We start from the raw sequence: 22,746 nt of genomic DNA, 5'->3' as shown, positions 1-22,746 counted from the left end.
CCCGGCGCCAGCAAAAGCGCTCGGTGCCTCTCCTCCCGCCCCTGGGCAGGCAACAGAACACAGCAGGAAAGGCTCGGGGGTCTCAGTAAAGGCAGACAGAGATCTCTCTCTCACCCATCGTGGGCATAAGAGGCCCAGACTGGGGAAAATAAATTGAGTAGAATTTATTATCAAGCATATCAGAGGAAGAGAATGAGATGTACAGCAAATCCTAGAAATGCGCCTACCTGACGCTGTTCCCTCCTTCCTGGGCTTCACTTGATCCCCGATTCCCTCCCTCCAGAAGGAGCTGACTGTCAAAGCTTTGGGAGGGGCGGCGGGTATAAAAGGCAGAGCATCCCTTTTGTAAACGAGCATGTGGCTGACAGTCACAGAGACCCCCAGCACGGTAATTTTCCCTTATTCAGTCCAGGTAGTATGTTTTTGTTAGGGTTAATTAACCTTTACAATTTTAAAAGCGAGGGTCATTTCTCACATCTTTCAAGGACTGTCCAAAAGTCTCAACTTCAGACCAGCTTGTGATGATTTCCAGGAGCCCAAGGCCATTTGGATTTCCCAAATGAGATTGCTGTCGAATCTTATAAATAACAAATATAGGTACAGTCTTTCACATTCAATTATTAACTTTTGTTTTGCAAGTTAGTATTGATGTCAAAAATCCTGACGCAGTACAATGTGTAATTACTGCTTTTGATATAGTATAACCTGTCAGTTTATGTATGCACCGTAGAGCTTTTATAAATAGAGGTGGAATAGACACTATCTTAGACCAAAGCATAATAGACACTGTGAAATGTTGGAAAGATTGTTTCATGTAAGTAACTCAGAAAATGGTGTAAAATTATTAAGTGATTTTCAACGTTCGGGGGCTTTCTTATCTGGCAGAAACTGGAGAACTGAAAAAAAAGAAGAATTTATTGACTCTCATTATCAGGGAATGAAAATACAACAAGACAGAAGCACAAGAAAGAATAAAAATCTTAGTTTAATCGACAAGATGGAATGAAGGCAAGTCAAAAATTAAAAAGAAACAAAAGAACATGTAAATTCACAGCACCGTTTCCACAGGTATAAACCCTTATAAATACACACGTAGCTCTATATTAGATATACAGTCTATAGAAAAGGCAGTTTAAATTAAACACGTGCACATAGCCAAGCAGGCGAGAGCGGGATATTATCCCTTAACAAACTTTTATAAAAAGTGTAAATACTGAGCCCTGATTCTCACGCAGAGTGAGGGCAGTGCACTCACTCCAGGCAGCATCGGTGGCAGGATGGATTGCAGAGACTTCTCCTTTGCACCCCCAGGCCGGCGCCGGCGCTGGCGCTGGCACGGAGAGGCACTGAGGTGACCCTGAGAGGGAGCGCAAGGCACAGGATGCAGCTGAGGAAGGGCAGCCCTGTGCCGGGCTCAGAGGCGAAGCTGGCACTGCCCAGTGTGGAGAAGGTCCTTCCGGCAGCCCCCGTTACAGGGGGCCTTGGGCCTTGCTGCAGACATAGGGGTGCTTGTTTGAGCAGTCGTCGCTCCTGCACCGTTTGTCAGCCAGGCACGCACACTCCGAATTGCTGAGGTCAGGAGCCCTGCAGGGAGGAGCAGAGCCAGCGCTGGCTGCCAGGGGAACACCTTGTGGCCCTGTCCCCCCAGGCCCTGCCCGGCTGCCTGGCACTCACCGGGAGCTGTTGCTGCTGCCGTGCCCCCGCTGCTGCGCACTCTCAGGCCGTCGCCCGACCCAGTAATGGACGTTCCCGCAGAGGCGGACGAGCAAATCCTGCCCAGGAGAGAGGAGTGGGAGCTGCCCCGGCCCCTGGGGGGGACACGTGCCCGGGGCTGCCCCCGCACGCCGGGGCTCCTTCCCCGCAAGGCCCCGGCCCGGGGCTGCACCCCCGGCCCTACCAGCACCGAGCCCGGCCCAGGAGCACCCCCAGGCTCCCCTCAGCCGCCCCACAGCGCCCGCAGCCCCTCACTCACCATTGCCTCATCCTTGAGAACGGCCAGGGAGGCCCCGAGCTCGGAGCACCGTTCCTGAGCCTGCTCCCAGGTGCTGTAATCCCTTGACAAGTAGTAGCAGACCCCATTGTAGCCAACCCAGCCATGAGGACAGCCAAGAAGTGACGGCACAGTGGCAGATGTAACTGGAACCTGTCGTGCTGCAGGGGGAAGAGGAGAAGGTTGAGGATTCCCCTCTGCAGGGAGCCCGCTCTGCCCCCAGGGACTGCTGGGGCCGGGCTGCTGCCCCTCCCTTACCTGACTGCACGGCCAAGGCCACCCCCAAAGCCAGCGCCAGCACCAGGAGCAGACTCAGCAGCACCATGACCACAGGACGGGACCCGAACCATTCACCTGGAGCAAGAAAGAGCTGCTGGCTGCCAGAAGCAGAGCCGGCCCTGCAGTCTGCTCAGCCCACGCCCAGGGAGCAGAGCAGGGAGCCCTCAGCCAGTGTGGCCCTCGCTCAGCTGGCAGCCAGAGAGCCAAGAGCCTGGACACGGGCAGGGACACAGCTGCGGGGACAGGCTGCAGCAGCAGAGCTGCACAGCCCTGGGGGCAGCTGGGGCTCTTGCTTCCAGCCACCGACGGGGCTGAGAAGAGCACAAGGCCTCTTCCAGACATCGGGAAACAGCCACACACCTGCCAGCCCTGTCCTTGGCAGGGGACACTGGCGCCTCCCTAGTGGCCAACAGGGGCGGCCCTGCACTCACCCAGCAACCTTCTGAGCTTCCTTTTGTGTTCATTGCCGGTTGCTGATTTGCCCTGGGGCCCCAGGGGCTCCCTCACACTCCCATCGCTGGCGCAGAATCCATTCTCCACGTCTTCTCTCACTGCACGCTCACAAGCGGCATCCGAGTGGTGCTGATGCCAAGTGGTTTCCTGCACCCCAGGCAAGAGGGCAACCCCATCTGCTGGTCCCTCACAGGGATGCTGGCGCTCATTCGCAGCTCCAGGAATGGAGCGGGATTCACTCTCCTCCTGCTCACAGCGGGCATCTCTCTGCGTGGAACGAACAGCACCTTGCTTCGGAGACATCAGGAGGGCCGGCAGATCCTTTGGGAGCTCGGCCTGGGGAGCAGCTTCACACCCGCGCTGATGGCACCCTGAAAGGGACACGATGAGAGGTCACTGCTGGTGCCGGCCCTGCGGGACCCCGAGGCTCAGGCGGGCCGTGCCAGCTCTGGCTGCGCTGTCCCCGCTCCCCAGAGGTACGGCAGCAGCTGCGGAGACAAGCGCAGCCTCCGGGAGCTCTCCGGTGCCCGCAGCCCCGGCCCCCGTGGCTCTGCAGCGGCTGCAGCCCAGCTCCGTGCCGGGACGGGCGCTGACAGCGCCTGCGAGCTGCCGGGCGCTGCTGGCCCGGGGCAGCTGCGGCTCGGAGCCCGCCTGCCGAGGGGCAAGGACCTGCAGCCCCGCGCTGCTCCCCACTGTTCGCCGCATGCCCTGCCCCGGCGCCTTGGAGCCCGGGGACACCGAGCGCCGGCACGGCCGCTGTGGCTCCCCCACTGCCTGTGAACACGGAGCGGCTCCTGGCACACAGGGCAGCGCCGAGAAGCCTCGGCCCCGGAGCAGGCAGGATGCGGCGCTTTCTGCCCCACTCGGCGCCGGCAGCGCTCTGGGCTCTCGGGCACGTTCAGGTTCGTCCCGTGACAGACCAGACACGGGTGGCACGGACACCTCCCGCCCGAGCAGCGGCCCCGAGCGCGGTGCCGCACGGCCGGGAACTGTCCCGGGCGCGGAGCAGCCGCCTCCGCCCGACCGACAGCAGCCGGGATGAGCCATCGCTGCTGCCGCGGCACCGGCTCGCCGCCGGCTCGCCGGGCAAGGACGAGACCGCGGGCAGCAGCTCCCTCGGCGATCTCAGAGCAGGGGGGGGGAACAGGGGGGGAAGCCGGCGCAAGGAACTCGCCAGAACCCCCCCGCCCCGCTCCTCACCGCGGCCCCCTCCGCCCGCGGCAAGCCCCGAGCTGGGGCACCGCCGGCCGCTTATCCCACCTGGGCTGGATTCGCCTCCGAGCTCCGCCGCCGCCTCGCCGGGCTCCGCCGGGTGCCGCCGCCGCCGCGGAATGACCCGAAAGCGCCGCCCGCCGCCGCTCACAGCCCGGCCGGACTCCGCGGGCACTCGGGCTGGTGCCGCCGCAGCTCGGGCCCGGGGCGGTCCGTGCCGAAGGGGTTCGGCCCATTGGCGGGAGGCAGCGCTGACGAGCGGCAAGGAGGAGGAGCAGCGGGCCGGGCGGCGGGGCGCGCTGCACTTCGGGGACACACGGACGTTCGTGTCCCGAAAAAAGCGTGCCAAGTTAAAGGGCCCCACTCTGTTGGAGCGAGTGAAGAAGCGCAGCCCCGGGGAAGCCGCTTCTGGCGCTCTCAACAGTGAATTACGGCAGGGATTCTTGGGCTGGGCTGGGCCGGGCCAGGCCGGGTGCCCGGCGCCAGCAAAAGCGCTCGGTGCCTCTCCTCCCGCCCCTGGGCAGGCAACAGAACACAGCAGGAAAGGCTCGGGGGTCTCAGTAAAGGCAGACAGAGATCTCTCTCTCACCCATCGTGGGCATAAGAGGCCCAGACTGGGGAAAATAAATTGAGTAGAATTTATTATCAAGCATATCAGAGGAAGAGAATGAGATGTACAGCAAATCCTAGAAATGCGCCTACCTGACGCTGTTCCCTCCTTCCTGGGCTTCACTTGATCCCCGATTCCCTCCCTCCAGAAGGAGTTGACTGTCAAAGCTTTGGGAGGGGCGGCGGGTATAAAAGGCAGAGCATCCCTTTTGTAAACGAGCATGTGGCTGACAGTCACAGAGACCCCCAGCACGGTAATTTTCCCTTATTCAGTCCAGGTAGTATGTTTTTGTTAAGGTTAATTAACCTTTACAATTTTAAAAGCGAGGGTCATTTCTCACATCTTTCAAGGACTGTCCAAAAGTCTCAACTTCAGACCAGTTTGTGATGATTTCCAGGAGCCCAAGGCCATTTGGATTTCCCAAATGAGATTGTTGTAGAATCTTATAAATAACAAATATAGGTACAGTCTTTCACATTCACTTATTAACTTTTGTTTTGCAAGTTAGTATTGATGTCAAAAATCCTGACGCAGTACAATGTGTAATTACTGCTTTTGATATAGTATAACCTGTCAGTTTATGTATGCACCGTATAGCTTTTATAAATAGAGGTGGAATAGATACTATCCTAGACCAAGGCATAATAGACACTGTGAAATGTTGGAAAGATTGTTTCATGTAAGTAACTCAGAAAATGGTGTAAAATTATTAAGTGATTTTCAACGTTCGGGGGCTTTCTTATCTGGCAGAAACTGGAGAACTGAAAAAAAGAAGAATTTATTGACTCTCATTATCAGGGAATGAAAATACAACAAGACAGAAGCACAAGAAAGAATAAAAATCTTAGTTTAATCGACAAGGTGGAATGAAGGCAAGTCAAAAATTAAAAAGAAACAAAAGAACATGTAAATTCACAGCACCGTTTCCACAGGTATAAACCCTTATAAATACACACGTAGCTCTATATTAGATATACAGTCTATAGAAAAGGCAGTTTAAATTAAACACGTGCACATAGCCAAGCAGGCGAGAGCGGGATATTATCCCTTAACAAACTTTTATAAAAAGTGTAAATACTGAGCCCTGATTCTCACGCAGAGTGAGGGCAGTGCACTCACTCCAGGCAGCATCGGTGGCAGGATGGATTGCAGAGACTTCTCCTTTGCACCCCCAGGCCGGCGCCGGCGCTGGCGCTGGCACGGAGAGGCACTGAGGTGACCCTGAGAGGGAGCGCAAGGCACAGGATGCAGCTGAGGAAGGGCAGCCCTGTGCCGGGCTCAGAGGCGAAGCTGGCACTGCCCAGTGTGGAGAAGGTCCTTCCGGCAGCCCCCGTTACAGGGGGCCTTGGGCCTTGCTGCAGACATAGGGGTGCTTGTTTGAGCAATCGTCGCTCCTGCACCGTTTGTCAGCCAGGCACGCACACTCCGAATTGCTGAGGTCAGGAGCCCTGCAGGGAGGAGCAGAGCCAGCGCTGGCTGCCAGGGGAACACCTTGTGGCCCTGTCCCCCCAGGCCCTGCCCGGCTGCCTGGCACTCACCGGGAGCTGTTGCTGCTGCCGTGCCCCCGCTGCTGCGCACTCTCAGGCCGTCGCCCGACCCAGTAATGGACGTTCCCGCAGAGGCGGACGAGCAAATCCTGCCCAGGAGAGAGGAGTGGGAGCTGCCCCGGCCCCTGGGGGGGACACGTGCCCGGGGCTGCCCCCGCACGCCGGGGCTCCTTCCCCGCAAGGCCCCGGCCCGGGGCTGCACCCCCGGCCCTACCAGCACCGAGCCCGGCCCAGGAGCACCCCCAGGCTCCCCTCAGCCGCCCCACAGCGCCCGCAGCCCCTCACTCACCATTGCCTCATCCTTGAGAACGGCCAGGGAGGCCCCGAGCTCGGAGCACCGTTCCTGAGCCTGCTCCCAGGTGCTGTAATCCCTTGACAAGTAGTAGCAGACCCCATTGTAGCCAACCCAGCCATGAGGACAGCCAAGAAGTGACGGCACAGTGGCAGATGTAACTGGAACCTGTCGTGCTGCAGGGGGAAGAGGAGAAGGTTGAGGATTCCCCTCTGCAGGGAGCCCGCTCTGCCCCCAGGGACTGCTGGGGCCGGGCTGCTGCCCCTCCCTTACCTGACTGCACGGCCAAGGCCACCCCCAAAGCCAGCGCCAGCACCAGGAGCAGACTCAGCAGCACCATGACCACAGGACGGGACCCGAACCATTCACCTGGAGCAAGAAAGAGCTGCTGGCTGCCAGAAGCAGAGCCGGCCCTGCAGTCTGCTCAGCCCACGCCCAGGGAGCAGAGCAGGGAGCCCTCAGCCAGTGTGGCCCTCGCTCAGCTGGCAGCCAGAGAGCCAAGAGCCTGGACACGGGCAGGGACACAGCTGCGGGGACAGGCTGCAGCAGCAGAGCTGCACAGCCCTGGGGGCAGCTGGGGCTCTTGCTTCCAGCCACCGACGGGGCTGAGAAGAGCACAAGGCCTCTTCCAGACATCGGGAAACAGCCACACACCTGCCAGCCCTGTCCTTGGCAGGGGACACTGGCGCCTCCCTAGTGGCCAACAGGGGCGGCCCTGCACTCACCCAGCAACCTTCTGAGCTTCCTTTTGTGTTCATTGCCGGTTGCTGATTTGCCCTGGGGCCCCAGGGGCTCCCTCACACTCCCATCGCTGGCGCAGAATCCATTCTCCACGTCTTCTCTCACTGCACGCTCACAAGCGGCATCCGAGTGGTGCTGATGCCAAGTGGTTTCCTGCACCCCAGGCAAGAGGGCAACCCCATCTGCTGGTCCCTCACAGGGATGCTGGCGCTCATTCGCAGCTCCAGGAATGGAGCGGGATTCACTCTCCTCCTGCTCACAGCGGGCATCTCTCTGCGTGGAACGAACAGCACCTTGCTTCGGAGACATCAGGAGGGCCGGCAGATCCTTTGGGAGCTCGGCCTGGGGAGCAGCTTCACACCCGCGCTGATGGCACCCTGAAAGGGACACGATGAGAGGTCACTGCTGGTGCCGGCCCTGCGGGACCCCGAGGCTCAGGCGGGCCGTGCCAGCTCTGGCTGCGCTGTCCCCGCTCCCCAGAGGTACGGCAGCAGCTGCGGAGACAAGCGCAGCCTCCGGGAGCTCTCCGGTGCCCGCAGCCCCGGCCCCCGTGGCTCTGCAGCGGCTGCAGCCCAGCTCCGTGCCGGGACGGGCGCTGACAGCGCCTGCGAGCTGCCGGGCGCTGCTGGCCCGGGGCAGCTGCGGCTCGGAGCCCGCCTGCCGAGGGGCAAGGACCTGCAGCCCCGCGCTGCTCCCCACTGTTCGCCGCATGCCCTGCCCCGGCGCCTTGGAGCCCGGGGACACCGAGCGCCGGCACGGCCGCTGTGGCTCCCCCCCTGCCTGTGAACACGGAGCGGGTCCTGGCACACAGGGCAGCGCCGAGAAGCCTCGGCCCCGGAGCAGGCAGGATGCGGCGCTTTCTGCCCCACTCGGCGCCGGCAGCGCTCTGGGCTCTCGGGCACGTTCAGGTTCGTCCCGTGACAGACCAGACACGGGTGGCACGGACACCTCCCGCCCGAGCAGCGGCCCCGAGCGCGGTGCCGCACGGCCGGGAACTGTCCCGGGCGCGGAGCAGCCGCCTCCGCCCGACCGACAGCAGCCGGGATGAGCCATCGCTGCTGCCGCGGCACCGGCTCGCCGCCGGCTCGCCGGGCAAGGACGAGACCGCGGGCAGCAGCTCCCTCGGCGATCTCAGAGCAGGGGGGGGGAACAGGGGGGGAAGCCGGCGCAAGGAACTCGCCAGAACGCCCCCGCCCCGCTCCTCACCGCGGCCCCCTCCGCCCGCGGCAAGCCCCGAGCTGGGGCACCGCCGGCCGCTTATCCCACCTGGGCTGGATTCGCCTCCGAGCTCCGCCGCCGCCTCGCCGGGCTCCGCCGGGTGCCGCCGCCGCCGCGGAATGACCCGAAAGCGCCGCCCGCCGCCGCTCACACCCCGGCCGGACTCCGCGGGCACTCGGGCTGGTGCCGCTCTGCGATCAGACTCCGCGGGCACTCGGGCTGGTGCCGCCGCAGCTCGGGCCCGGGGCGGTCCGTGCCGAAGGGGTTCGGCCCATCGGCGGGAGGCAGCGCTGACGAGCGGCAAGGAGGAGGAGCAGCGGGCCGGGCGGCGGGGCGCGGAGCGCGCCGCGGGGACACACCGGCATTCGTGTCCCGAAAAAAGCGTGCCAAGGAAAAGGGCCCCACCCGCTCTGTTGGAGCGAGTGGAGAAGCGCAGCCCCGGGGAAGCCGCTTCTGGCGCTCTCAACAGTGAATTACGGCAGGGATTCTTGGGCTGGGCTGGGCCGGGCCAGGCCGGGTGCCCGGCGCCAGCAAAAGCGCTCGGTGCCTCTCCTCCCGCCCCTGGGCAGGCAACAGAACACAGCAGGAAAGGCTCGGGGGTCTCAGTAAAGGCAGACAGAGATCTCTCTCTCACCCATCGTGGGCATAAGAGGCCCAGACTGGGGAAAATAAATTGAGTAGAATTTATTATCAAGCATATCAGAGGAAGAGAATGAGATGTACAGCAAATCCTAGAAATGCGCCTACCTGACGCTGTTCCCTCCTTCCTGGGCTTCACTTGATCCCCGATTCCCTCCCTCCAGAAGGAGCTGACTGTCAAAGCTTTGGGAGGGGCGGCGGGTATAAAAGGCAGAGCATCCCTTTTGTAAACGAGCATGTGGCTGACAGTCACAGAGACCCCCAGCACGGTAATTTTCCCTTATTCAGTCCAGGTAGTATGTTTTTGTTAGGGTTAATTAACCTTTACAATTTTAAAAGCGAGGGTCATTTCTCACATCTTTCAAGGACTGTCCAAAAGTCTCAACTTCAGACCAGCTTGTGATGATTTCCAGGAGCCCAAGGCCATTTGGATTTCCCAAATGAGATTGCTGTCGAATCTTATAAATAACAAATATAGGTACAGTCTTTCACATTCAATTATTAACTTTTGTTTTGCAAGTTAGTATTGATGTCAAAAATCCTGACGCAGTACAATGTGTAATTACTGCTTTTGATATAGTATAACCTGTCAGTTTATGTATGCACCGTAGAGCTTTTATAAATAGAGGTGGAATAGACACTATCTTAGACCAAAGCATAATAGACACTGTGAAATGTTGGAAAGATTGTTTCATGTAAGTAACTCAGAAAATGGTGTAAAATTATTAAGTGATTTTCAACGTTCGGGGGCTTTCTTATCTGGCAGAAACTGGAGAACTGAAAAAAAAGAAGAATTTATTGACTCTCATTATCAGGGAATGAAAATACAACAAGACAGAAGCACAAGAAAGAATAAAAATCTTAGTTTAATCGACAAGATGGAATGAAGGCAAGTCAAAAATTAAAAAGAAACAAAAGAACATGTAAATTCACAGCACCGTTTCCACAGGTATAAACCCTTATAAATACACACGTAGCTCTATATTAGATATACAGTCTATAGAAAAGGCAGTTTAAATTAAACACGTGCACATAGCCAAGCAGGCGAGAGCGGGATATTATCCCTTAACAAACTTTTATAAAAAGTGTAAATACTGAGCCCTGATTCTCACGCAGAGTGAGGGCAGTGCACTCACTCCAGGCAGCATCGGTGGCAGGATGGATTGCAGAGACTTCTCCTTTGCACCCCCAGGCCGGCGCCGGCGCTGGCGCTGGCACGGAGAGGCACTGAGGTGACCCTGAGAGGGAGCGCAAGGCACAGGATGCAGCTGAGGAAGGGCAGCCCTGTGCCGGGCTCAGAGGCGAAGCTGGCGCTGCCCAGTGTGGAGAAGGTCCTTCCGGCAGCCCCCGTTACAGGGGGCCTTGGGCCTTGCTGCAGACATAGGGGTGCTTGTTTGAGCAGTCGTCGCTCCTGCACCGTTTGTCAGCCAGGCACGCACACTCCGAATTGCTGAGGTCAGGAGCCCTGCAGGGAGGAGCAGAGCCAGCGCTGGCTGCCAGGGGAACACCTTGTGGCCCTGTCCCCCCAGGCCCTGCCCGGCTGCCTGGCACTCACCGGGAGCTGTTGCTGCTGCCGTGCCCCCGCTGCTGCGCACTCTCAGGCCGTCGCCCGACCCAGTAATGGACGTTCCCGCAGAGGCGGACGAGCAAATCCTGCCCAGGAGAGAGGAGTGGGAGCTGCCCCGGCCCCTGGGGGGGACACGTGCCCGGGGCTGCCCCCGCACGCCGGGGCTCCTTCCCCGCAAGGCCCCGGCCCGGGGCTGCACCCCCGGCCCTACCAGCACCGAGCCCGGCCCAGGAGCACCCCCAGGCTCCCCTCAGCCGCCCCACAGCGCCCGCAGCCCCTCACTCACCATTGCCTCATCCTTGAGAACGGCCAGGGAGGCCCCGAGCTCGGAGCACCGTTCCTGAGCCTGCTCCCAGGTGCTGTAATCCCTTGACAAGTAGTAGCAGACCCCATTGTAGCCAACCCAGCCATGAGGACAGCCAAGAAGTGACGGCACAGTGGCAGATGTAACTGGAACCTGTCGTGCTGCAGGGGGAAGAGGAGAAGGTTGAGGATTCCCCTCTGCAGGGAGCCCGCTCTGCCCCCAGGGACTGCTGGGGCCGGGCTGCTGCCCCTCCCTTACCTGACTGCACGGCCAAGGCCACCCCCAAAGCCAGCGCCAGCACCAGGAGCAGACTCAGCAGCACCATGACCACAGGACGGGACCCGAACCATTCACCTGGAGCAAGAAAGAGCTGCTGGCTGCCAGAAGCAGAGCCGGCCCTGCAGTCTGCTCAGCCCACGCCCAGGGAGCAGAGCAGGGAGCCCTCAGCCAGTGTGGCCCTCGCTCAGCTGGCAGCCAGAGAGCCAAGAGCCTGGACACGGGCAGGGACACAGCTGCGGGGACAGGCTGCAGCAGCAGAGCTGCACAGCCCTGGGGGCAGCTGGGGCTCTTGCTTCCAGCCACCGACGGGGCTGAGAAGAGCACAAGGCCTCTTCCAGACATCGGGAAACAGCCACACACCTGCCAGCCCTGTCCTTGGCAGGGGACACTGGCGCCTCCCTAGTGGCCAACAGGGGCGGCCCTGCACTCACCCAGCAACCTTCTGAGCTTCCTTTTGTGTTCATTGCCGGTTGCTGATTTGCCCTGGGGCCCCAGGGGCTCCCTCACACTCCCATCGCTGGCGCAGAATCCATTCTCCACGTCTTCTCTCACTGCACGCTCACAAGCGGCATCCGAGTGGTGCTGATGCCAAGTGGTTTCCTGCACCCCAGGCAAGAGGGCAACCCCATCTGCTGGTCCCTCACAGGGATGCTGGCGCTCATTCGCAGCTCCAGGAATGGAGCGGGATTCACTCTCCTCCTGCTCACAGCGGGCATCTCTCTGCGTGGAACGAACAGCACCTTGCTTCGGAGACATCAGGAGGGCCGGCAGATCCTTTGGGAGCTCGGCCTGGGGAGCAGCTTCACACCCGCGCTGATGGCACCCTGAAAGGGACACGATGAGAGGTCACTGCTGGTGCCGGCCCTGCGGGACCCCGAGGCTCAGGCGGGCCGTGCCAGCTCTGGCTGCGCTGTCCCCGCTCCCCAGAGGTACGGCAGCAGCTGCGGAGACAAGCGCAGCCTCCGGGAGCTCTCCGGTGCCCGCAGCCCCGGCCCCCGTGGCTCTGCAGCGGCTGCAGCCCAGCTCCGTGCCGGGACGGGCGCTGACAGCGCCTGCGAGCTGCCGGGCGCTGCTGGCCCGGGGCAGCTGCGGCTCGGAGCCCGCCTGCCGAGGGGCAAGGACCTGCAGCCCCGCGCTGCTCCCCACTGTTCGCCGCATGCCCTGCCCCGGCGCCTTGGAGCCCGGGGACACCGAGCGCCGGCACGGCCGCTGTGGCTCCCCCCCTGCCTGTGAACACGGAGCGGGTCCTGGCACACAGGGCAGCGCCGAGAAGCCTCGGCCCCGGAGCAGGCAGGATGCGGCGCTTTCTGCCCCACTCGGCGCCGGCAGCGCTCTGGGCTCTCGGGCACGTTCAGGTTCGTCCCGTGACAGACCAGACACGGGTGGCACGGACACCTCCCGCCCGAGCAGCGGCCCCGAGCGCGGTGCCGCACGGCCGGGAACTGTCCCGGGCGCGGAGCAGCCGCCTCCGCCCGACCGACAGCAGCCGGGATGAGCCATCGCTGCTGCCGCGGCACCGGCTCGCCGCCGGCTCGCCGGGCAAGGACGAGACCGCGGGCAGCAGCTCCCTCGGCGATCTCAGAGCAGGGGGGGGGAACAGGGGGGGAAGCCGGCGCAAGGAACTCGCCAGAACGCCCCCGCCCCGCTCCTCACCGCGGCCCCCTCCGCCCGCGGCAAGCCCCGAGCTGGGGCACCGCCGGCCGCTTATCCCACCTGGGCTGGATTCGCCTCCGAGCTCCGCCGCCGCCTCGCCGGGCTCCGCCGGGTGCCGCCGCCGCCGCGGAATGACCCGAAAGCGCCGCCCGCCGCCGCTCACACCCCGGCCGGACTCCGCGGGCACTCGGGCTGGTGCCGCTCTGCGATCAGACTCCGCGGGCACTCGGGCTGGTGCCGCCGCAGCTCGGGCCCGGGGCGGTCCGTGCCGAAGGGGTTCGGCCCATCGGCGGGAGGCAGCGCTGACGAGCGGCAAGGAGGAGGAGCAGCGGGCCGGGCGGCGGGGCGCGGAGCGCGCCGCGGGGACACACCGGCATTCGTGTCCCGAAAAAAGCGTGCCAAGGAAAAGGGCCCCACCCGCTCTGTTGGAGCGAGTGGAGAAGCGCAGCCCCGGGGAAGCCGCTTCTGGCGCTCTCAACAGTGAATTACGGCAGGGATTCTTGGGCTGGGCTGGGCCGGGCCAGGCCGGGTGCCCGGCGCCAGCAAAAGCGCTCGGTGCCTCTCCTCCCGCCCCTGGGCAGGCAACAGAACACAGCAGGAAAGGCTCGGGGGTCTCAGTAAAGGCAGACAGAGATCTCTCTCTCACCCATCGTGGGCATAAGAGGCCCAGACTGGGGAAAATAAATTGAGTAGAATTTATTATCAAGCATATCAGAGGAAGAGAATGAGATGTACAGCAAATCCTAGAAATGCGCCTACCTGACGCTGTTCCCTCCTTCCTGGGCTTCACTTGATCCCCGATTCCCTCCCTCCAGAAGGAGCTGACTGTCAAAGCTTTGGGAGGGGCGGCGGGTATAAAAGGCAGAGCATCCCTTTTGTAAACGAGCATGTGGCTGACAGTCACAGAGACCCCCAGCACGGTAATTTTCCCTTATTCAGTCCAGGTAGTATGTTTTTGTTAGGGTTAATTAACCTTTACAATTTTAAAAGCGAGGGTCATTTCTCACATCTTTCAAGGACTGTCCAAAAGTCTCAACTTCAGACCAGCTTGTGATGATTTCCAGGAGCCCAAGGCCATTTGGATTTCCCAAATGAGATTGCTGTCGAATCTTATAAATAACAAATATAGGTACAGTCTTTCACATTCAATTATTAACTTTTGTTTTGCAAGTTAGTATTGATGTCAAAAATCCTGACGCAGTACAATGTGTAATTACTGCTTTTGATATAGTATAACCTGTCAGTTTATGTATGCACCGTAGAGCTTTTATAAATAGAGGTGGAATAGACACTATCTTAGACCAAAGCATAATAGACACTGTGAAATGTTGGAAAGATTGTTTCATGTAAGTAACTCAGAAAATGGTGTAAAATTATTAAGTGATTTTCAACGTTCGGGGGCTTTCTTATCTGGCAGAAACTGGAGAACTGAAAAAAAAGAAGAATTTATTGACTCTCATTATCAGGGAATGAAAATACAACAAGACAGAAGCACAAGAAAGAATAAAAATCTTAGTTTAATCGACAAGATGGAATGAAGGCAAGTCAAAAATTAAAAAGAAACAAAAGAACATGTAAATTCACAGCACCGTTTCCACAGGTATAAACCCTTATAAATACACACGTAGCTCTATATTAGATATACAGTCTATAGAAAAGGCAGTTTAAATTAAACACGTGCACATAGCCAAGCAGGCGAGAGCGGGATATTATCCCTTAACAAACTTTTATAAAAAGTGTAAATACTGAGCCCTGATTCTCACGCAGAGTGAGGGCAGTGCACTCACTCCAGGCAGCATCGGTGGCAGGATGGATTGCAGAGACTTCTCCTTTGCACCCCCAGGCCGGCGCCGGCGCTGGCGCTGGCACGGAGAGGCACTGAGGTGACCCTGAGAGGGAGCGCAAGGCACAGGATGCAGCTGAGGAAGGGCAGCCCTGTGCCGGGCTCAGAGGCGAAGCTGGCGCTGCCCAGTGTGGAGAAGGTCCTTCCGGCAGCCCCCGTTACAGGGGGCCTTGGGCCTTGCTGCAGACATAGGGGTGCTTGTTTGAGCAGTCGTCGCTCCTGCACCGTTTGTCAGCCAGGCACGCACACTCCGAATTGCTGAGGTCAGGAGCCCTGCAGGGAGGAGCAGAGCCAGCGCTGGCTGCCAGGGGAACACCTTGTGGCCCTGTCCCCCCAGGCCCTGCCCGGCTGCCTGGCACTCACCGGGAGCTGTTGCTGCTGCCGTGCCCCCGCTGCTGCGCACTCTCAGGCCGTCGCCCGACCCAGTAATGGACGTTCCCGCAGAGGCGGACGAGCAAATCCTGCCCAGGAGAGAGGAGTGGGAGCTGCCCCGGCCCCTGGGGGGGACACGTGCCCGGGGCTGCCCCCGCACGCCGGGGCTCCTTCCCCGCAAGGCCCCGGCCCGGGGCTGCACCCCCGGCCCTACCAGCACCGAGCCCGGCCCAGGAGCACCCCCAGGCTCCCCTCAGCCGCCCCACAGCGCCCGCAGCCCCTCACTCACCATTGCCTCATCCTTGAGAACGGCCAGGGAGGCCCCGAGCTCGGAGCACCGTTCCTGAGCCTGCTCCCAGGTGCTGTAATCCCTTGACAAGTAGTAGCAGACCCCATTGTAGCCAACCCAGCCATGAGGACAGCCAAGAAGTGACGGCACAGTGGCAGATGTAACTGGAACCTGTCGTGCTGCAGGGGGAAGAGGAGAAGGTTGAGGATTCCCCTCTGCAGGGAGCCCGCTCTGCCCCCAGGGACTGCTGGGGCCGGGCTGCTGCCCCTCCCTTACCTGACTGCACGGCCAAGGCCACCCCCAAAGCCAGCGCCAGCACCAGGAGCAGACTCAGCAGCACCATGACCACAGGACGGGACCCGAACCATTCACCTGGAGCAAGAAAGAGCTGCTGGCTGCCAGAAGCAGAGCCGGCCCTGCAGTCTGCTCAGCCCACGCCCAGGGAGCAGAGCAGGGAGCCCTCAGCCAGTGTGGCCCTCGCTCAGCTGGCAGCCAGAGAGCCAAGAGCCTGGACACGGGCAGGGACACAGCTGCGGGGACAGGCTGCAGCAGCAGAGCTGCACAGCCCTGGGGGCAGCTGGGGCTCTTGCTTCCAGCCACCGACGGGGCTGAGAAGAGCACAAGGCCTCTTCCAGACATCGGGAAACAGCCACACACCTGCCAGCCCTGTCCTTGGCAGGGGACACTGGCGCCTCCCTAGTGGCCAACAGGGGCGGCCCTGCACTCACCCAGCAACCTTCTGAGCTTCCTTTTGTGTTCATTGCCGGTTGCTGATTTGCCCTGGGGCCCCAGGGGCTCCCTCACACTCCCATCGCTGGCGCAGAATCCATTCTCCACGTCTTCTCTCACTGCACACTCACAAGCGGCATCCGAGTGGTGCTGATGCCAAGTGGTTTCCTGCACCCCAGGCAAGAGGGCAACCCCATCTGCTGGTCCCTCACAGGGATGCTGGCGCTCATTCGCAGCTCCAGGAATGGAGCGGGATTCACTCTCCTCCTGCTCACAGCGGGCATCTCTCTGCGTGGAACGAACAGCACCTTGCTTCGGAGACATCAGGAGGGCCGGCAGATCCTTTGGGAGCTCGGCCTGGGGAGCAGCTTCACACCCGCGCTGATGGCACCCTGAAAGGGACACGATGAGAGGTCACTGCTGGTGCCGGCCCTGCGGGACCCCGAGGCTCAGGCGGGCCGTGCCAGCTCTGGCTGCGCTGTCCCCGCTCCCCAGAGGTACGGCAGCAGCTGCGGAGACAAGCGCAGCCTCCGGGAGCTCTCCGGTGCCCGCAGCCCCGGCCCCCGTGGCTCTGCAGCGGCTGCAGCCCAGCTCCGTGCCGGGACGGGCGCTGACAGCGCCTGCGAGCTGCCGGGCGCTGCTGGCCCGGGGCAGCTGCGGCTCGGAGCCCGCCTGCCGAGGGGCAAGGACCTGCAGCCCCGCGCTGCTCCCCACTGTTCGCCGCATGCCCTGCCCCGGCGCCTTGGAGCCCGGGGACACCGAGCGCCGGCACGGCCGCTGTGGCTCCCCCCCTGCCTGTGAACACGGAGCGGGTCCTGGCACACAGGGCAGCGCCGAGAAGCCTCGGCCCCGGAGCAGGCAGGATGCGGCGCTTTCTGCCCCACTCGGCGCCGGCAGCGCTCTGGGCTCTCGGGCACGTTCAGGTTCGTCCCGTGACAGACCAGACACGGGTGGCACGGACACCTCCCGCCCGAGCAGCGGCCCCGAGCGCGGTGCCGCACGGCCGGGAACTGTCCCGGGCGCGGAGCAGCCGCCTCCGCCCGACCGACAGCAGCCGGGATGAGCCATCGCTGCTGCCGCGGCACCGGCTCGCCACCGGCGAGCCGGGCAAGGACGAGACCGCGGGCAGCAGCTCCCTCGGCGATCTCAGAGCAGGGGGGGGGAACAGGGGGGGAAGCCGGCGCAAGGAACTCGCCAGAACCCCCCCGCCCCGCTCCTCACCGCGGCCCCCTCCGCCCGCGGCAAGCCACGAGCTGGGGCACCGCCGGCCGCTTATCCCACCTGGGCTGGATTCGCCTCCGAGCTCCGCCGCCGCCTCGCCGGGCTCCGCCGGGTGCCGCCGCCGCCGCGGAATGACCCGAAAGCGCCGCCCGCCGCCGCTCACACCCCGGCCGGACTCCGCGGGCACTCGGGCTGGTGCCGCTCTGCGATCAGACTCCGCGGGCACTCGGGCTGGTGCCGCCGCAGCTCGGGCCCGGGGCGGTCCGTGCCGAAGGGGTTCGGCCCATCGGCGGGAGGCAGCGCTGACGAGCGGCAAGGAGGAGGAGCAGCGGGCCGGGCGGCGGGGCGCGGAGCGCGCCGCGGGGACACACCGGCATTCGTGTCCCGAAAAAAGCGTGCCAAGGAAAAGGGCCCCACCCGCTCTGTTGGAGCGAGTGGAGAAGCGCAGCCCCGGGGAAGCCGCTTCTGGCGCTCTCAACAGTGAATTACGGCAGGGATTCTTGGGCTGGGCTGGGCCGGGCCAGGCCGGGTGCCCGGCGCCAGCAAAAGCGCTCGGTGCCTCTCCTCCCGCCCCTGGGCAGGCAACAGAACACAGCAGGAAAGGCTCGGGGGTCTCAGTAAAGGCAGACAGAGATCTCTCTCTCACCCATCGTGGGCATAAGAGGCCCAGACTGGGGAAAATAAATTGAGTAGAATTTATTATCAAGCATATCAGAGGAAGAGAATGAGATGTACAGCAAATCCTAGAAATGCGCCTACCTGACGCTGTTCCCTCCTTCCTGGGCTTCACTTGATCCCCGATTCCCTCCCTCCAGAAGGAGCTGACTGTCAAAGCTTTGGGAGGGGCGGCGGGTATAAAAGGCAGAGCATCCCTTTTGTAAACGAGCATGTGGCTGACAGTCACAGAGACCCCCAGCACGGTAATTTTCCCTTATTCAGTCCAGGTAGTATGTTTTTGTTAGGGTTAATTAACCTTTACAATTTTAAAAGCGAGGGTCATTTCTCACATCTTTCAAGGACTGTCCAAAAGTCTCAACTTCAGACCAGCTTGTGATGATTTCCAGGAGCCCAAGGCCATTTGGATTTCCCAAATGAGATTGCTGTCGAATCTTATAAATAACAAATATAGGTACAGTCTTTCACATTCAATTATTAACTTTTGTTTTGCAAGTTAGTATTGATGTCAAAAATCCTGACGCAGTACAATGTGTAATTACTGCTTTTGATATAGTATAACCTGTCAGTTTATGTATGCACCGTAGAGCTTTTATAAATAGAGGTGGAATAGACACTATCTTAGACCAAAGCATAATAGACACTGTGAAATGTTGGAAAGATTGTTTCATGTAAGTAACTCAGAAAATGGTGTAAAATTATTAAGTGATTTTCAACGTTCGGGGGCTTTCTTATCTGGCAGAAACTGGAGAACTGAAAAAAAAGAAGAATTTATTGACTCTCATTATCAGGGAATGAAAATACAACAAGACAGAAGCACAAGAAAGAATAAAAATCTTAGTTTAATCGACAAGATGGAATGAAGGCAAGTCAAAAATTAAAAAGAAACAAAAGAACATGTAAATTCACAGCACCGTTTCCACAGGTATAAACCCTTATAAATACACACGTAGCTCTATATTAGATATACAGTCTATAGAAAAGGCAGTTTAAATTAAACACGTGCACATAGCCAAGCAGGCGAGAGCGGGATATTATCCCTTAACAAACTTTTATAAAAAGTGTAAATACTGAGCCCTGATTCTCACGCAGAGTGAGGGCAGTGCACTCACTCCAGGCAGCATCGGTGGCAGGATGGATTGCAGAGACTTCTCCTTTGCACCCCCAGGCCGGCGCCGGCGCTGGCGCTGGCACGGAGAGGCACTGAGGTGACCCTGAGAGGGAGCGCAAGGCACAGGATGCAGCTGAGGAAGGGCAGCCCTGTGCCGGGCTCAGAGGCGAAGCTGGCACTGCCCAGTGTGGAGAAGGTCCTTCCGGCAGCCCCCGTTACAGGGGGCCTTGGGCCTTGCTGCAGACATAGGGGTGCTTGTTTGAGCAGTCGTCGCTCCTGCACCGTTTGTCAGCCAGGCACGCACACTCCGAATTGCTGAGGTCAGGAGCCCTGCAGGGAGGAGCAGAGCCAGCGCTGGCTGCCAGGGGAACACCTTGTGGCCCTGTCCCCCCAGGCCCTGCCCGGCTGCCTGGCACTCACCGGGAGCTGTTGCTGCTGCCGTGCCCCCGCTGCTGCGCACTCTCAGGCCGTCGCCCGACCCAGTAATGGACGTTCCCGCAGAGGCGGACGAGCAAATCCTGCCCAGGAGAGAGGAGTGGGAGCTGCCCCGGCCCCTGGGGGGGACACGTGCCCGGGGCTGCCCCCGCACGCCGGGGCTCCTTCCCCGCAAGGCCCCGGCCCGGGGCTGCACCCCCGGCCCTACCAGCACCGAGCCCGGCCCAGGAGCACCCCCAGGCTCCCCTCAGCCGCCCCACAGCGCCCGCAGCCCCTCACTCACCATTGCCTCATCCTTGAGAACGGCCAGGGAGGCCCCGAGCTCGGAGCACCGTTCCTGAGCCTGCTCCCAGGTGCTGTAATCCCTTGACAAGTAGTAGCAGACCCCATTGTAGCCAACCCAGCCATGAGGACAGCCAAGAAGTGACGGCACAGTGGCAGATGTAACTGGAACCTGTCGTGCTGCAGGGGGAAGAGGAGAAGGTTGAGGATTCCCCTCTGCAGGGAGCCCGCTCTGCCCCCAGGGACTGCTGGGGCCGGGCTGCTGCCCCTCCCTTACCTGACTGCACGGCCAAGGCCACCCCCAAAGCCAGCGCCAGCACCAGGAGCAGACTCAGCAGCACCATGACCACAGGACGGGACCCGAACCATTCACCTGGAGCAAGAAAGAGCTGCTGGCTGCCAGAAGCAGAGCCGGCCCTGCAGTCTGCTCAGCCCACGCCCAGGGAGCAGAGCAGGGAGCCCTCAGCCAGTGTGGCCCTCGCTCAGCTGGCAGCCAGAGAGCCAAGAGCCTGGACACGGGCAGGGACACAGCTGCGGGGACAGGCTGCAGCAGCAGAGCTGCACAGCCCTGGGGGCAGCTGGGGCTCTTGCTTCCAGCCACCGACGGGGCTGAGAAGAGCACAAGGCCTCTTCCAGACATCGGGAAACAGCCACACACCTGCCAGCCCTGTCCTTGGCAGGGGACACTGGCGCCTCCCTAGTGGCCAACAGGGGCGGCCCTGCACTCACCCAGCAACCTTCTGAGCTTCCTTTTGTGTTCATTGCCGGTTGCTGATTTGCCCTGGGGCCCCAGGGGCTCCCTCACACTCCCATCGCTGGCGCAGAATCCATTCTCCACGTCTTCTCTCACTGCACGCTCACAAGCGGCATCCGAGTGGTGCTGATGCCAAGTGGTTTCCTGCACCCCAGGCAAGAGGGCAACCCCATCTGCTGGTCCCTCACAGGGATGCTGGCGCTCATTCGCAGCTCCAGGAATGGAGCGGGATTCACTCTCCTCCTGCTCACAGCGGGCATCTCTCTGCGTGGAACGAACAGCACCTTGCTTCGGAGACATCAGGAGGGCCGGCAGATCCTTTGGGAGCTCGGCCTGGGGAGCAGCTTCACACCCGCGCTGATGGCACCCTGAAAGGGACACGATGAGAGGTCACTGCTGGTGCCGGCCCTGCGGGACCCCGAGGCTCAGGCGGGCCGTGCCAGCTCTGGCTGCGCTGTCCCCGCTCCCCAGAGGTACGGCAGCAGCTGCGGAGACAAGCGCAGCCTCCGGGAGCTCTCCGGTGCCCGCAGCCCCGGCCCCCGTGGCTCTGCAGCGGCTGCAGCCCAGCTCCGTGCCGGGACGGGCGCTGACAGCGCCTGCGAGCTGCCGGGCGCTGCTGGCCCGGGGCAGCTGCGGCTCGGAGCCCGCCTGCCGAGGGGCAAGGACCTGCAGCCCCGCGCTGCTCCCCACTGTTCGCCGCATGCCCTGCCCCGGCGCCTTGGAGCCCGGGGACACCGAGCGCCGGCACGGCCGCTGTGGCTCCCCCACTGCCTGTGAACACGGAGCGGCTCCTGGCACACAGGGCAGCGCCGAGAAGCCTCGGCCCCGGAGCAGGCAGGATGCGGCGCTTTCTGCCCCACTCGGCGCCGGCAGCGCTCTGGGCTCTCGGGCACGTTCAGGTTCGTCCCGTGACAGACCAGACACGGGTGGCACGGACACCTCCCGCCCGAGCAGCGGCCCCGAGCGCGGTGCCGCACGGCCGGGAACTGTCCCGGGCGCGGAGCAGCCGCCTCCGCCCGACCGACAGCAGCCGGGATGAGCCATCGCTGCTGCCGCGGCACCGGCTCGCCGCCGGCTCGCCGGGCAAGGACGAGACCGCGGGCAGCAGCTCCCTCGGCGATCTCAGAGCAGGGGGGGGGAACAGGGGGGGAAGCCGGCGCAAGGAACTCGCCAGAACCCCCCCGCCCCGCTCCTCACCGCGGCCCCCTCCGCCCGCGGCAAGCCCCGAGCTGGGGCACCGCCGGCCGCTTATCCCACCTGGGCTGGATTCGCCTCCGAGCTCCGCCGCCGCCTCGCCGGGCTCCGCCGGGTGCCGCCGCCGCCGCGGAATGACCCGAAAGCGCCGCCCGCCGCCGCTCACAGCCCGGCCGGACTCCGCGGGCACTCGGGCTGGTGCCGCCGCAGCTCGGGCCCGGGGCGGTCCGTGCCGAAGGGGTTCGGCCCATTGGCGGGAGGCAGCGCTGACGAGCGGCAAGGAGGAGGAGCAGCGGGCCGGGCGGCGGGGCGCGCTGCACTTCGGGGACACACGGACGTTCGTGTCCCGAAAAAAGCGTGCCAAGTTAAAGGGCCCCACTCTGTTGGAGCGAGTGAAGAAGCGCAGCCCCGGGGAAGCCGCTTCTGGCGCTCTCAACAGTGAATTACGGCAGGGATTCTTGGGCTGGGCTGGGCCGGGCCAGGCCGGGTGCCCGGCGCCAGCAAAAGCGCTCGGTGCCTCTCCTCCCGCCCCTGGGCAGGCAACAGAACACAGCAGGAAAGGCTCGGGGGTCTCAGTAAAGGCAGACAGAGATCTCTCTCTCACCCATCGTGGGCATAAGAGGCCCAGACTGGGGAAAATAAATTGAGTAGAATTTATTATCAAGCATATCAGAGGAAGAGAATGAGATGTACAGCAAATCCTAGAAATGCGCCTACCTGACGCTGTTCCCTCCTTCCTGGGCTTCACTTGATCCCCGATTCCCTCCCTCCAGAAGGAGTTGACTGTCAAAGCTTTGGGAGGGGCGGCGGGTATAAAAGGCAGAGCATCCCTTTTGTAAACGAGCATGTGGCTGACAGTCACAGAGACCCCCAGCACGGTAATTTTCCCTTATTCAGTCCAGGTAGTATGTTTTTGTTAAGGTTAATTAACCTTTACAATTTTAAAAGCGAGGGTCATTTCTCACATCTTTCAAGGACTGTCCAAAAGTCTCAACTTCAGACCAGTTTGTGATGATTTCCAGGAGCCCAAGGCCATTTGGATTTCCCAAATGAGATT

General features: G+C 61.5%; 5 protein-coding genes across 5 annotated transcripts; all 5 read right to left on the bottom strand.

The window, feature by feature from the left end:
- Positions 1 to 1,152: 1,152 nt before the first annotated feature.
- Positions 1,153 to 4,766, bottom strand: LOC311166380 (uncharacterized protein; the record flags this gene model as incomplete). The annotated part of the gene is made up of 7 exons (XM_084226325.1): positions 1,153 to 1,584; positions 1,675 to 1,772; positions 1,973 to 2,151; positions 2,249 to 2,344; positions 2,701 to 3,093; positions 3,983 to 4,450; positions 4,637 to 4,766. 7 exons carry the CDS (start codon positions 4,764 to 4,766, stop codon positions 1,470 to 1,472), a joined length of 1,479 nt encoding a protein of 492 aa, XP_084082451.1. The 3' UTR covers positions 1,153 to 1,469.
- A 1,111-nt stretch (positions 4,767 to 5,877) lies between these two features.
- On the bottom strand, positions 5,878 to 8,443 carry LOC311166379 (uncharacterized protein; the record flags this gene model as incomplete). The annotated part of the gene is made up of 6 exons (XM_084226324.1): positions 8,391 to 8,443; positions 7,109 to 7,501; positions 6,657 to 6,752; positions 6,381 to 6,559; positions 6,083 to 6,180; positions 5,878 to 5,992 (listed from the first exon to the last, which is right to left on the bottom strand). Exons 2-6 carry the CDS (start codon positions 7,431 to 7,433, stop codon positions 5,878 to 5,880), a joined length of 813 nt encoding a protein of 270 aa, XP_084082450.1. The 5' UTR covers positions 7,434 to 7,501; positions 8,391 to 8,443.
- A 46-nt stretch (positions 8,444 to 8,489) lies between these two features.
- Positions 8,490 to 12,897, bottom strand: LOC311166378 (uncharacterized protein; the record flags this gene model as incomplete). The annotated part of the gene is made up of 8 exons (XM_084226323.1): positions 12,845 to 12,897; positions 11,563 to 11,955; positions 11,111 to 11,206; positions 10,835 to 11,013; positions 10,537 to 10,634; positions 10,336 to 10,446; positions 9,090 to 9,202; positions 8,490 to 8,752 (listed from the first exon to the last, which is right to left on the bottom strand). The coding sequence occupies exons 2-8, from the start codon at positions 11,885 to 11,887 to the stop codon at positions 8,490 to 8,492; spliced, it is 1,185 nt and encodes a 394-aa protein (XP_084082449.1). The 5' UTR covers positions 11,888 to 11,955; positions 12,845 to 12,897.
- Positions 12,898 to 12,943: 46 nt separating this feature from the next.
- On the bottom strand, positions 12,944 to 16,341 carry LOC311166377 (uncharacterized protein; the record flags this gene model as incomplete). Its single annotated transcript, XM_084226322.1, has 7 exons — positions 12,944 to 13,206; positions 13,544 to 13,656; positions 14,790 to 14,900; positions 14,991 to 15,088; positions 15,289 to 15,467; positions 15,565 to 15,660; positions 16,017 to 16,341. 7 exons carry the CDS (start codon positions 16,339 to 16,341, stop codon positions 12,944 to 12,946), a joined length of 1,185 nt encoding a protein of 394 aa, XP_084082448.1.
- Positions 16,342 to 18,922: 2,581 nt separating this feature from the next.
- Positions 18,923 to 22,536, bottom strand: LOC311166376 (uncharacterized protein; the record flags this gene model as incomplete). Its single annotated transcript, XM_084226321.1, has 7 exons — positions 18,923 to 19,354; positions 19,445 to 19,542; positions 19,743 to 19,921; positions 20,019 to 20,114; positions 20,471 to 20,863; positions 21,753 to 22,220; positions 22,407 to 22,536. The coding sequence occupies 7 exons, from the start codon at positions 22,534 to 22,536 to the stop codon at positions 19,240 to 19,242; spliced, it is 1,479 nt and encodes a 492-aa protein (XP_084082447.1). The 3' UTR covers positions 18,923 to 19,239.
- Positions 22,537 to 22,746: the final 210 nt, after the last annotated feature.

This window comes from Fringilla coelebs (genome assembly GCF_963513975.1).
Source record: "Fringilla coelebs genome assembly, chromosome: 2".
Classification (NCBI taxonomy): Eukaryota; Metazoa; Chordata; class Aves; order Passeriformes; family Fringillidae; genus Fringilla; species Fringilla coelebs.
Note: the sequence above shows the minus strand (reverse complement) of the source record. Positions and strands in the feature narration are given on the sequence as shown.